This window comes from Paramormyrops kingsleyae, chromosome 2, assembly GCF_048594095.1.
Source record: "Paramormyrops kingsleyae isolate MSU_618 chromosome 2, PKINGS_0.4, whole genome shotgun sequence".
In the NCBI taxonomy this organism is placed as follows: domain Eukaryota; kingdom Metazoa; phylum Chordata; class Actinopteri; order Osteoglossiformes; family Mormyridae; genus Paramormyrops; species Paramormyrops kingsleyae.
In genome coordinates, this window is record NC_132798.1 from 27,828,034 (window position 1) to 27,841,174 (window position 13,141).

At 44.8% G+C, this 13,141-nt stretch overlaps 1 protein-coding gene across 2 annotated transcripts in view; it reads right to left on the minus strand.

Annotated features, from left to right (window-relative positions):
- edil3a (EGF-like repeats and discoidin I-like domains 3a) overlaps positions 1 to 13,141 on the minus strand; it is a 96,939-nt gene that overhangs the window by 21,701 nt on the left and 62,097 nt on the right. For both annotated transcript variants that reach the window (XM_023824064.2, XM_023824062.2), the window contains exons 5-7: positions 8,689 to 8,802; positions 7,170 to 7,351; positions 1,188 to 1,343 (exon numbers count right to left, since the gene is read on the minus strand). In XM_023824064.2, the coding sequence (XP_023679832.1) occupies positions 1,188 to 1,343; positions 7,170 to 7,351; positions 8,689 to 8,802 (452 nt within the window). The remainder of the gene's footprint in view (positions 1 to 1,187; positions 1,344 to 7,169; positions 7,352 to 8,688; positions 8,803 to 13,141) is intronic.

Sequence of the window (13,141 nt, forward strand, 5' to 3'; positions counted from 1 at the left end):
TTAGAATGACCGTAGTGAGCCACACTCTGCCAGTGTCTATTAATAGATCTCTATGTTTTGGAATCAATTTGTAATGGACCTTAGTAAGGCAGAGTATTTCAAGTAGTTTGTGTTACTGAAAAGCACTTTCGAGTGTTTTTGAAGTGGACACCAAAAAATAAAGCTACCACAGTACTAGAAGAGCTTAAAAAAATCAGTGACTGAAATGAGCATCACTGAGATTCATCAGAACTCAAAAAAACTCACTATGTAAAAGTGAAAAGAAGTTTTGTCAAATGCAAAACTATAATGATACTTTGTTGCTATTAATAATATTTTACAAACTAGTTAGACAATGTTGCCGCTTGGAATCTGATTGATTATGAATGCTAGTCAGTTGAACAGCAAGTGGAAATTTTGGCTTTCAGATTTTGTTTTGTTTGAACCTATGGCATGAAATTTTGCAGGCCAATCTGTATTCAAGCATACACTATAGTACAAATAGTGTGGTATATAGACAGCATTTGTCTTCACAATATCCATGCCCCACCAGTACATTAAAGACTGCCAATTTTTGCGTGAATGATTCAATTAATGTTAAAGAAAAATGTGATTAAAAGGAGGACACACTGTCTTGGACTCAACACGCCACACAATGGGAGATATGGTGGCACAGTGGATGACACTGTTGCCCCCCAACAACTCCATGGTTGTTGGTTTAAATCCCATCTTGCCTGCATGAAAGTTGCAGGGCCCCATATTAAAAGCAGTAAGAAACACAAAAATACATTCAATGCTATACATTTCCTAGCAGCCAGTTAATTAGGTTTTATCTGGGTATTTCTAAGCATGTCTGAAGTGTTCAGAAATCTGTCTTACTAATTATAGTCACTTAAACTAACATATTAATTTTGTAGGTTCCATGGTATCTGTAGGCGAGTTTTGACCAATAAAAGAACACCCATAGTTTGACTTACCGCGCCACCATCTGGCCTGTATGTGTGATAATCTGAGGTGAAAGAAGTCATTTCAATTATACTGTACCTGACAAGTTTTGTAGCTTTATTACAAACTTTCAGTACCTGGCATAGCCAATGCCCGGATGCTAACTGAGAGTCACTAACAACACCTAAATTGCTGCCCATAAGAACATTTTACTCTCTAAGTTTGTTACAGGCAGGAAATGATTAAGGCTTTTAAAGACTCACCATGTCCTCATCTGTGTTCTTATCTTTATAGGTCATCCATGTCTTCCCATCATCGCTGGAAGCCACTTTGTAGGACTTTACATATTCTGGGCTACCTATGCGCTTGGCACCTTGTGTTATCAGTCCTGTAACCCTCATTCTTCTCTGTAGGTTTATCTGCAAAGAAAGGAACTGTGCGTGTGAGTTCCTCGCCTACTATGGTGTGACAGTGAAAGTGTAAAGGTGAAGACAAGGCAGACATCACAGGCAAATTTCCCACAGATTTATGTAATATGCTGTCTTCTTCAATATGTCTTCAATTGTTATGCAATAACTGCATGTGAATAAATGCCATTATTGTTAATAACCATGTAAGTAAATCACACTTCATTTTACATGTATTTAATATGAACCAAAAACATGTGTTTATAATGTGGCAGTACTTTTCAAAAGAGAATATAACTTCAATACAATGTGGTTAACATTACAGGGAAATGCTTTAAAAAATATTTCAGTTATGCATATAAAAAAAATCATATGAGACTGTTTTGAAAACATGCACGCAAGAGATTGTTTTTTTAAATTATTTTTCCATGAAATACATGAGGAAAGAGACAGTTCCAGAAGTCTACCACAGCACTACTGAGAAGAGCAATTTCCTTTATGGATTTGTGGTTAAGTGCACACTAAATGAGACCCTGTTCATCGCAAAATCCTAAGCATAAGCACTCGCTCTAGATGATCTTTTCAGAACTATCATTCAAACTAATTAGCTCATTGCTGGAAGAATGCCTGGGCATAGAGGATCAAAATCTCTCATCTTTGCACGCACACATACATACACACACCAGTGATTTCTATATCTCATTGCATGTGTCCCTTAATTTGATATATTAAAATTATTATATAGTATTTGACCCAGTCAATGTAATGTATTTTACAAACACTAATTTCTTAAAAGACTGCATTACTCCTTTGTTCCCATAAATATTGGTGATGGTGAAACACTGTGAAGAACGATGAGTGTAAGCAGCCACAACTGGATGCAAAAAGAAACTCGGTTGTTCAATTGTTCTCAGTTCCCAAAACTATTGACAGCTATATGGATTTCCTTAGGTGACATAACAACAACACACTATGTCCATTAGAGAACAGGTGTCAGATAGAGGTATGCTTCTCCGCTAATTTTATTTTGCACTGCAAAGTACCTGGAATGTGTGGAATGTTCCCACTATAAGAATTTAGCTATTTTGTGCTATTTTGTTCCATTGCTTGGAGCTGTCAGTCACGCTAACACCATGCAGAGACCCCGCAAAGTAATTGGGCCTGTAAGGCTCAGTCTGTCGACAGAAGGAATTTGTTGATCCAAGGATATAATCAATGTAATTTAAAAATGGCTATCATGAAAATAAGACTAGAAATGTAATTATTATGTCATTATGGTCAGGGCACAGAGCAGCTTAAGGTATTCAGTTTTGTAAAGCTAGAAAAATATAATATTATTTACTGTATGCGTTTATAAAGGATTAAAATTCATGGCAATACCTTTCACTACTTTCATAGGATTTATTGAGCGTTGCAATTTATTTGCATATATATTGATTGCCACATGGTGACTGCACATTTAATAATTTACTTCCATGAGGGTGGTGGTATGAAACTCAGGGAATAGGGCTATATGTTTGTCTAGAATTTTGTGGGTTCAAATCCCACTGCCAGCAAAATAATTTAATCAACACTAGGCCCCTAACCTCAGCTGCTCCAGAGATGCTGGCTGGCCCTTACTAGCTTTGAATAAAGAATCAGCTAAATATTTAAATAAAGCACCCCTTGATACCTCTCTGACTTTCACTGAACCCCAAAATTAAAACACAATTTTTTGACACTTTAGCTGAAGTGCTATTGTTTCGGTTTGATCGAAGAAATTGTTCAATAAAATTGTCCTGTTTTTCCTGATAAAGGTTACCTTTTATAGCCTAATATCCAGATGATGTAAAGCAGAATAGGTCTTTTACTGACTGCTAATTGAGCATGAACTCAGAAGTGGACATCTAGTATTGGTGCAGGATGTGCAATTTGCTGCTTAAAAAAACTTCTAAAGAGAGATTACTATGGACAATATTACAAAATTACAAAAAGTGGCAAGTGAAAAAAAGCATTTGAAGAAAAGCCACTCGTCAATTTCATGTTCACTAAAATATATTTCATTTTTTTCATATTACAAATGGCACATGACAGGACTTCAGCTGATATTGTCAGTCTATTCTAACTATAAACTAAAAATCATTTTTGGGGAAAAAAAAAACATTTTATTTTGTTGATTTATTTCTGTTATCCTGTGTTTATTCTTTTTTTGTGTTTATCTTGTTGTTTGTGTTGTGTAGCCCAGCAAGTTAGACATCTGTGTCTGGAATGATGGGGGTTCAAATCCTGTGAGAATACTCATATCACTGTTGGGCGATATGAGTACTGCTCCAGAGCCACTACCTCACCCTGCTCTCTGGACTCAAGCTTTCCTCCCTTAAATGTAACTCAGTGGTGGATCTACGAGGTGGCACATGGTGACAGCTGCCATCCCAAACCTCCTTCTCCAAAAAATCCAAGATTAATCCAAAATTAAAACTATTTTTAGGAGCCAAATAGAAAATTTTAGTTTGTATTTGTACATATAAAATTGTTTATGTTCACCGCGTATTTTTGCAGGTTAATTTATTTAACTGTAAACTTGTGTGCGAGTCTTTAATGCACTGTTTAAAGCTAAACTGTCAATGTGTAGAAAAAGTGCATGAAAATATAGTTTTTAACTACAGTGTAACTGAAGAAATGAAGGTGTTTTAAAACTTACAGTACTGTACATAAGTCTTAGAAAGCCAAAGAAAAATAATGCTTAAATCATCTGTTTAAATGATTTTCATGTTGGTGTAAAACTATAATATTGTGGTGTCAACGTGTGTTAGCGTAGCCATTTCAAAGCCTCTGCTACCATCACTCCAGTTTATTGCAGGAACCATCCACACACCCATGTATTTTTTGAATCAACCACTAGCATACGCTGTATAGCTAATCAATTAAAAATTGTTTTGTTTTTTTTTTAACTAATAAAATTATTTAAGGGAGTTGGTGTTGAAATTTACTAAATACAGTCAAACCTCAGATTGAGAGTAATTTGGTTAACGAGTGTTTTGCAAGATGAGCAAAAATTTTTAGATAAATTTTAACTTGATAAACGAGTGAGGTCTTGCAATACGAGTATTACGTATACGCTTTGTCTGCCTAGCATTACGTGATTACAACTGAGCCGATGGTTCTTCTCTCTCTCTCGCTGCGGAATTGTGAGAATCGTTTCCGAAGCTTGGTCTCAGTTGGCGTGTCTCACTCATATAGTCAAAATTTAGTAGAAAAGCACCACCTGAATAAGGGCGTAGCAGTGCGAGCGATGAATCTGTTTAATGACAATGCAATGTCCACAGGAGGCAAAAGCGGCTCTCATTGGATAGGTTCCTTGTTAGTCGCACAAAAAGAAAAAGATTCCAGTGAGCCAACAGAGAGCAGTGATTCCGTTAGTTATAGTGAAAGTCGTCCTACAAAATAACCCTCCTCTTCTCCTTTCTCTCGTCTCCCTCACACCATCCACGATTCTTTTCAAAGGTAAAGTGCAGGTTAATTTGTTTTATGTATTTTTTCTTTATATTTTGTATTAATAATTTCTGTATGAATATTTTTGGGTTGTGGAACTAATCATCTGAGTTTCCATTTGCTTTGATATACGAGTGTTTTGGATTACGAGCACATTTCAGGAATGAATTATACTTGCAATCTGAGGTTTTAGTGTACATGGAATGGTTGAGGTGCCCCTGGGGAGAGGTTTGGGAACTGAAGTGGTGTTCATCTAGCCATCTAACTAGATAGCAGTAAGTTTTTGGAGAACAGAAGAAATTCTTACTAGTTTGATTGTTACTCTTAATTTGCGTGTGTTCTAAAGCTAAATTGTGTTTTTTGTTCTGAGCAAAGTACAATTACTACCCAGACAAATAGCTTTAAACATTTCTTTTGACTGCCCAAGACTTCTGCACAGTACTGTATTACTTGAAGCCATATTGGTTTACACATATGGCATTTCTTTAAGTTTATCATAACATCAGACATTTATTTGCCTGGTTAGCAAGATTTGTCTTAGTCAAATCATCTAATTTAGTATTGTTTCATATTAGTTTGGGCATTCTCTTTTATAGATTGGGGTGGGTTTTTGGGAACTCATTGCTTAATCTGGCAACACTGCCAGTGGAGACCCTCTGATCAATTACGGCACATTGGGACAGAGTGACCTAATCAAAGTAGTCGACTTAATTGACACCCTTAGGCTGACCTTTGTGGAATATCGTAATGAGGACAACTTCAATTAACTAAGGAAAACAATTACTGAAACGGGATAGATGCAACATTTTTACTTCCACCAAACAGAAAAGAAGCAAAGAGATTTTTAATAGACTACATGGAATCGTTGACATATCTTCACTTAGACAGAAAATATAAGTGGACTGTAAAGATGCTTTTAGAATGCACTTTTTTTTCCTCAATTGTCGATTCAGGGACTGGTGAGATGGGAAAATGCTTCTCAAAGTCCAATTGTGACATAATGAAGGACATACAGGCCATGAACCCTTTAAGCAGTTACTTCCTGAAGGAAGAAAACTATGTTATTTACAGATGTTTATGGATAAGATTTGTAGGAGTTGAAGAATGAGTTATATCAGACCAAGAGACTTTTTGAAAGAGATAAGAAAAATGGAAAGGAATTTGTCAAGTTTCTGGATCCTTGTGAAGGTGTGTTTTTTGAACCTTTTTCCATTTGTGTAAAATTGCAATTGTTTTGCCAGAAGGTAGTGCTGGATGCAAGTGTAGCTTCTTTACTTTGAAACTTACGAAAAATCACCTGCGCTCAAAAATATCGGATGACTGGCTGAAAAACATTGGACTTGGATGAGTTAGTTAAACGCATTGCTGGACTACAGAAATCGCCTTAATCTGATTAAAGCAAAATAACCAGACTGTGTTAGTTTTTCTTTTAATTCTTTATTTTTGTCTAGTCACCCTGCCACAGCTTTGTCACCCCAATTAATTTTTTTTGGATCCTCCACCGATTACACCTTTCTAGAATTGAGACGGGGAAAAAAACTAATAATTAAAAATAATTTTTAAAAAGTTTATATAAAATTGTACTAATAATGAAATCGCACATTAATACTGAGTTTTCAGACCTTAGGTAACACTTTACTTAAGGACACATTTAGTAATTTATAAACACATTCATAACAAATAATAATACATTCCTAAAGACAATCAGATGAACTCATAATTCACCTGGCATGTCGGTGCACTGGGACTGAGTGTTGATCCATGAGGGGGCTTATAGACAACAGGATTTTATTTAGAAATTAAACTACACACAAAACAAAGGACCATTCAGGGTCAAAACCGACGGCAAGCAGGGCAGAAGGACAAACAAGGGCTAGAACTAACAATCAGGGAAACACTGGGGAGACAGCAACAAAGAACACTAATTGGGGTCTATCTTGTTATCCCCAGCCCTAGTGTTTAGTTATCATTACTAAACACTGGGGGGGGGGGGGTGTTCCACAAAGCAGGATTTCTCAGTTAGCTGGGTTTAACTTAGCTAGAACTCATGATTGTCCAATAAGAGTTTAGGTAAAGAACATTCCTATTGGACAATCATGACTTCTAGCTAAGTTAAACCCAGCTAACCGAGAAATCCTGCTTCGTGGAACACCACCCAGGACTCAAACACTCGAAATGGGATGGCCAGCAACACCTGCTGGCCAAGCTGGGATGACAGACAGGGCAGGGACTGGTCCTGAAAGCCTGTGTAACATTTGCTACAAGCATCATAATCAAATCAATTTTCCTACCCCTGCTGAAAATGGTATATTAACAGGCCAATTTTCTGTAAATATACAATAATAAGTGCTGGTCCCTATTTGTTACCTGAATCCATGGCCATCTGTCACTCTCAGCGGCGGTCCAGGCGTTCACAAGCCCTTTCTTATTTAGCCGGGCAAAATATGGGTACCATTTCTGCAGCCCAAACAATGCACGATGAGTGGAAGACGCTGTGATCTGCTGATTGGAAATTATTCCCCCTTCCATCCCAAGAGGTCCAGAGCATTCTTTCAAGAAGATAAACAAGACGCACAAATAAACAAAACATAATCAAAGAAACAGACTGGGGAACAAAAGTTTAGATTAATTAGCAAAGGTAAAAACGAAACAAATCTATTAAAGTTCTATATTTTTAAGCATGTGTTTCTAAACCATTCAGCACACAATTCCCAAAAGAACAATGCCAGAAACCTGAGAGCACCGTTTTGCAGATATGGGGGGGGCTCATGGTACATTTGTCGTAAACGAATAGAAATCATCTCATGACCCCCACTTTGTTCTGTTCCCAACATTATCATGGTGATACAATTTATGTCTTTTTAAGCAGTATATTCACGTGTATATCAGTATTGTTCCTAATTGTTTTTAATATGTATGTTCTTTGTTTTAACCACTTACAGTACAGCTGGAAAAGCTGGGTCAGTCTCAGGAGCCTTGGCGTTAAGGGCCTAGCTCAAAGATGTGATGGTGAAATCACTCTGCTGACCAAAGAATTTGAACTGGTGATCACAGGCGCAGAGATCTAACCCACAGAGCCACACACTGCTACAAAAGTTGATTCTGTAACTGCCCAGGACAAAAAGGTGCAAATATTTTTTCAGACTATTATGCTTATACATAATTGAGAGGCATTGTGGCCTCACACCATGAAAATTGTGTCTGTATTCCTGACCTGGGTGTGAAGGTTATTTTTTTTCCTGTCATACCCCAAAGATTTGATTTAAGTGAAATGGCGTCTCTGAAATAATTTCTGTGTTGTGAGATCTGTGACAAGCTGGCCAGGCAAGACCAAAAACTGGTTGGGACGAATCAGTGCTACTGTATGCACTATTACGCCAACTGCTGTTATATTCAAAAGTAACAATTATTAATTCTTTATCAGTTTCAAACCATGCAACAGAGTTGACACTATCTGGGTAGTAAATTGGGTTTGCTGATAAAATGCATGATGTATTTTTACATCGTCTTAAAAAAGTAAATATACTCAGTTACCTAATAATTACCTTATTACGCCTAGAGAAAAAAAAAATCCAAAAATGATAAACATTCAAACAGATTTGAGATTTCCCTATGGGAATTGCCTGGAGCTAATGAAGTCCATCTGTATGACTGACAGCAGTCTCGCACATGTTTGAAGCTGAAATTACACATTCTGTCCCCTAATTCATTCAACCTGTGCAATGTACAGATGTAGATAGGAAGAGACTCAGATACAGAATGATGGACTGAAAGATCACAGCTGTTCAAGCCTCCGGCTTATGGTAAGGGTTGACTTTGTAGATGTGAATTTTGAACAGCACTAGCTGCATGCAGGAGAGCAAGTGAGGAAAAAATACACACTTACTATATTGGCAGTTTTTTCCCATGTATTCCCCAGGACATTCACATGAGTAGTTTGCAACCAAATCAGTGCAGATTCCTCCATTTTTACAAGGGTTTCTTTCACATTCATTCACATCTGTATAGAAAACATAAAGAAGACACACATCTTAATTGTGATTTTACAGAATAATAGGAAATTAAAGGCATGCTACTGTACTCCAGCAGTATTTTGAAGCCATCATAATAGTGTACAGCATTTTCAGTAAGTACTACTTTTGAACTTTATACATACACAACAAATAGACACACCCTACAGTATATCCCTCTGAGTTGAAAGGTAGTGCAAACCCAAAAAAAATATAAGAAAAAAAAGTAGTCAAGTTACAAGCAGAAAAACAGACAATAATATCATTAACAGATAAATGAATGATTGAGTAAACAATATGATAATTATTTCATACCATTAAGGTTCAAGGGTCAAGGTCATTTAAACAATATACATGGTACAGTACAAAGTGAAATGAAATAACGTTCCCCGGGACCATGGTGTCACGCCCCGCTCCGTCCGCTCCCGATGTGTGCCACGCCCACCTCATTACCTTCTGTTTCGCCCTAATTGTTCCCACCTGTAGCTCGTTCTGTTACCTAGTCTTGTGTATTTAGTCCGAGTCTCAGTCTGTATTCCCCAGATCTGTCATCGTTGTATGGTCCGTCGTTGTCTGCACCTGTCCTTTTACCTACAATAAACCCTGCACTGGACCTTCTGGCTTCATTCGCTTGCTTCCGTGCTCGCGTTCCATCCCGAAGCTGACAGAATGACAGATCTCCGCAAGAAAGGATCCCCCCTAGCCGAGGAAGAGTACCTCGGCTTGGTAGACGAGGTCCTATACTGGCTGGCCCAACCCGAGATCCGAGAGGATCCCGCAGCACTCCGGTTAGCTCACCGAAGCCGGGATATCCTGGAGAGGATATCTGTCCCCGGCGACGCGCACCACGCGGACGTGGTGCGCGAAAGCCTCCAGCAGCTTCGGGAGGTAGCGGCTGCAGCCCTGCAAAGGCAGGTGGAGCGGGACAGCGGGCTGATGTACCGCTCACCACCCGCTGATGCGACCCCACTGCTGCCTTCCGGATCCAGAAGGAGAAAGAAGAGGCGAAAGGGAAAGGCTGAAGAAGCCGCCCCAACTCTCTTCTTGGGAGCGTGCTCCCTTCGCCCCGCCTGGGAGGACGCCTGGGTGATAGGTGGGCCCCAAGACGCGGAGGACCTGCCTGCTTTGGAGACTGGGGATGCCTGGCCAGAGCGCTGTCCTGGGAGAGGGAACAGCGCTGTTAGAGACGCCAGTCCCCGGGTCCCTAAAGCGCGAAAAGGGAGGGCGCATACGCGCTCAGCACCCCTCCTTCCTGCACCGGACCGGTTCGGTCCGGACCTGCCGGCGGTTGATGCCGCCGCTCTGCCCGCGGCACCGCCGGCTGCTGACGTCTCCTCTCTGCCAGCGACGTCGCCTGCTGCAGCTGCCGCCGCCCTGCCTGCGGCACCGCTTGCTGCAGCTTCCGCCGATCGGCCAGCAGCACTACCTCTCCGGTCTGCTGCCTCCGTCGATCCGCCTGCGGCTGCGCTGCCTGCTGCCTCCGCCGATCCGCCTGCGGCTGCGCTGCCTGCTGCCTCCGCCGATCCGCCTGCGGCGGCGCTGCCTGCTGCCTCCGCCGATCCGCCCGCGGCTGCGCTGCCTGCTGCCGTCGCCGATCTGCCTGCGGCTGCGCTGCCTGCTGCCGCCGCCGATCTGCCTGCGGCTGCGCTACCTGCTGCCGCCGCCGATCCGCCCGCGGCTGCGCTGCCTGCTGCCGCCGCCGATCTGCCTGCGGCTGCGCTGCCTGCTGCCGCCGCCGATCTGCCCGCGGCTGAGCTGCCTGCAGCCCCGCCTGCTGCAGCCGCCGCGATGCCGGCAGCACCGCTCGACCCGCCAGTCCTGCCTGTCTTCCCTGCTGCAGCTGCCGCCGCTCTGCCTGCGGCGCCGCCTGTTGCAGCTTCCGCCGCTTCGTCAGCGGCACCGCCCGTCCTGCCTGTCTTTCCTGCTGCAGCTGCCACCGCTCTACCTGCGGCACCGCCTGCTGCAGCTTCCGCCGCCTTGTCAGCGGCACCTCCTGACCTGCCTGACCCGTCTGTCCCATTGGACCCGCTTGCCCTGCCTGGCTTGCCTACAGTCCCGGTGGCTAGCCACGGGGTGACAGCGCCCGCCGGGGTGTCCCTGTCTGGCGCGCCCGGAGTGCGCGCCTTTGGGGGGGGGTTCTGCCCCGCGGCAGCGCCCCCTGCTGGCCACGGGAGGGCAGCGCCCAACCTGCCAGCATCTGAACTGCCTGTCCTGCCGGCATCTGAATTGTTTGTCCTGCCGGCGCCTGACCTACCTGTCTTACCGGCACCTGAACTGCCTCAGGTTGCCGCGGTTACGCCCCCTGCTGCCCGCGTGCTGGTGGCGCGCAATGAAGCGCCCCCTGCGGGCCGCACACCCGAGCCCGATTCACCTGACCTGCTCGTCTCGCCTGTCCAGCCGGCCCAGCCCTGCTCGCCTGTCCAGCCGGCCTTCGTTCCAGTCCTGCCCACGGCGCCGCCTGAGGCCGCCGTTCCGGTCCTGCCCGTGGCCCCGCCTGAGGCCGCCGCTCTGCCTGCGGCCACACCTGAGGCTCCGGCTGCCCCGCCTGTTGCCTCTTTAGAGGCCAAGACACTTGTTTGTCCAGACCTGACCTCCCTTGAGACTCCCTCGCCCTTACCCCGGCCAGACCAGCACCGCCCAGGACCCCGCCTGTCAGTGTCCCGTAAGGGACGGGGACACAGGCGTCGGGCCTGGGTCCCGCCCGCCATGCCCCCTGGCTCGCCCGTTCGGCCCCTAGCTCTGGCTCGGTGGCTGCCTGCGGGTCCTGCGCCTCGGGGTCGGCGGTCGCCGCCGGGCCCCCCCCTGGTCCCTGGGTGCCGGTCCTCGGTCCCGCCTCCGGCTCCCGGTCGGCCGCCTCCGGGCCCCCCTGCTCCGGCTTGGCGTCGGACGGCGCCTTCGCCGGCTGCGGCTGCGCCTCCGCCTGCCGCGGCTTCCCCCTCCTGCCTGCCTTCCCTGGTGTTCCCTCCTGCTCCCTCCTGGTCCCCTCCGTCACTCCCTCGTCCCGTCCCCTTGGTCCCTGGGTGGTCCCCTCCTGCTCCCTTCTCCCTCTCCCCTGCGGCCCTTCCGGCCGCTGCCCGTCGCCCGCCTGGGCCTTTTCGTGCTCCCCTTGTTCCTCCTCCCTTGCCGTTCGTCCCGCCTGTTTCTTCCTCTGGTCCCTTTGTCCCTCCTTTTGGCACCCCTGGCCCTTTCGTGTCGCCTGTGGGTGTTCCCCCTGTGTCTCCCTTCTGGGTCTGTCTCTCCGCCTTCCCTGTTCTCTGTCAGGTCCTGTCCTTCGTTTCGTCCCTGTTCGTCTTTTGCGTCTCCGTCCTGTTCCCTGGGTTTGGTTGACGTTCTGTTTTATCTTTCAGGTCCTGTTCCCTCGTCCCGTCTGTCGCCTCCTCCCTGGCGCGCCCGGTGTGCGCGCCTTTGGGGGGGGGTTATGTCACGCCCCGCTCCGTCCGCTCCCGATGTGTGCCACGCCCACCTCATTACCTTCTGTTTCGCCCTAATTGTTCCCACCTGTAGCTCGTTCTGTTACCTAGTCTTGTGTATTTAGTCCGAGTCTCAGTCTGTATTCCCCAGATCTGTCATCGTTGTATGGTCCGTCGTTGTCTGCACCTGTCCTTTTACCTACAATAAACCCTGCACTGGACCTTCTGGCTTCATTCGCTTGCTTCCGTGCTCGCGTTCCATCCCGAAGCTGACACATGGTGCTACATAAAAGGGCTGGGACAATACAGAAAAACGTAAATTGCACGTATGTAAAGTGCACGTGTGCAGACATGTGCAAAAACAGCAAGTAAACAAACACGAGACAAGTGCAACAGAGACAATAGACAATACATATACGAGCAGCAACTAATGCGTAGCAGCAAAATAAAAAAAGACAAGTTGTAGTGCAAGTAGAAATGCTGAGTGGTGTAATGACTGTGTGTGTGTGTGTGTGTGTGTGTGTGTGTGTCTGTCTCAGTCCAGTCTCTGTGTGTTTAGAAGCCTGATGGCTTGAGGGAAGAAGCTGTTGCAGAGTCTGGTAGTGAGGGCCCGAATGCTTCGCTACCTCTTACCAGATGGCAGGAGGGTGAAGAGTATATATACAGTTATATAAACAATATGCTTATATGCTTCTGCAGTGCTCATGTGGCACCCAGGACTATTTGATCATAAGAAGGCACCCCCCCAACAACTGTTCGGTTCATTTCTGGTGTTTAAATGATTTTTGCTGTGTGGCACTCCCTCACATTGACTCGCGACATTGACCAGTAACCTCGGGTGCTATACCGATTTACGCCAGTAGTGGTGCATGAGAGACAGGCTGACTGCGAGTCTTAGAAGCAGCTCAGTTCGAGCGCG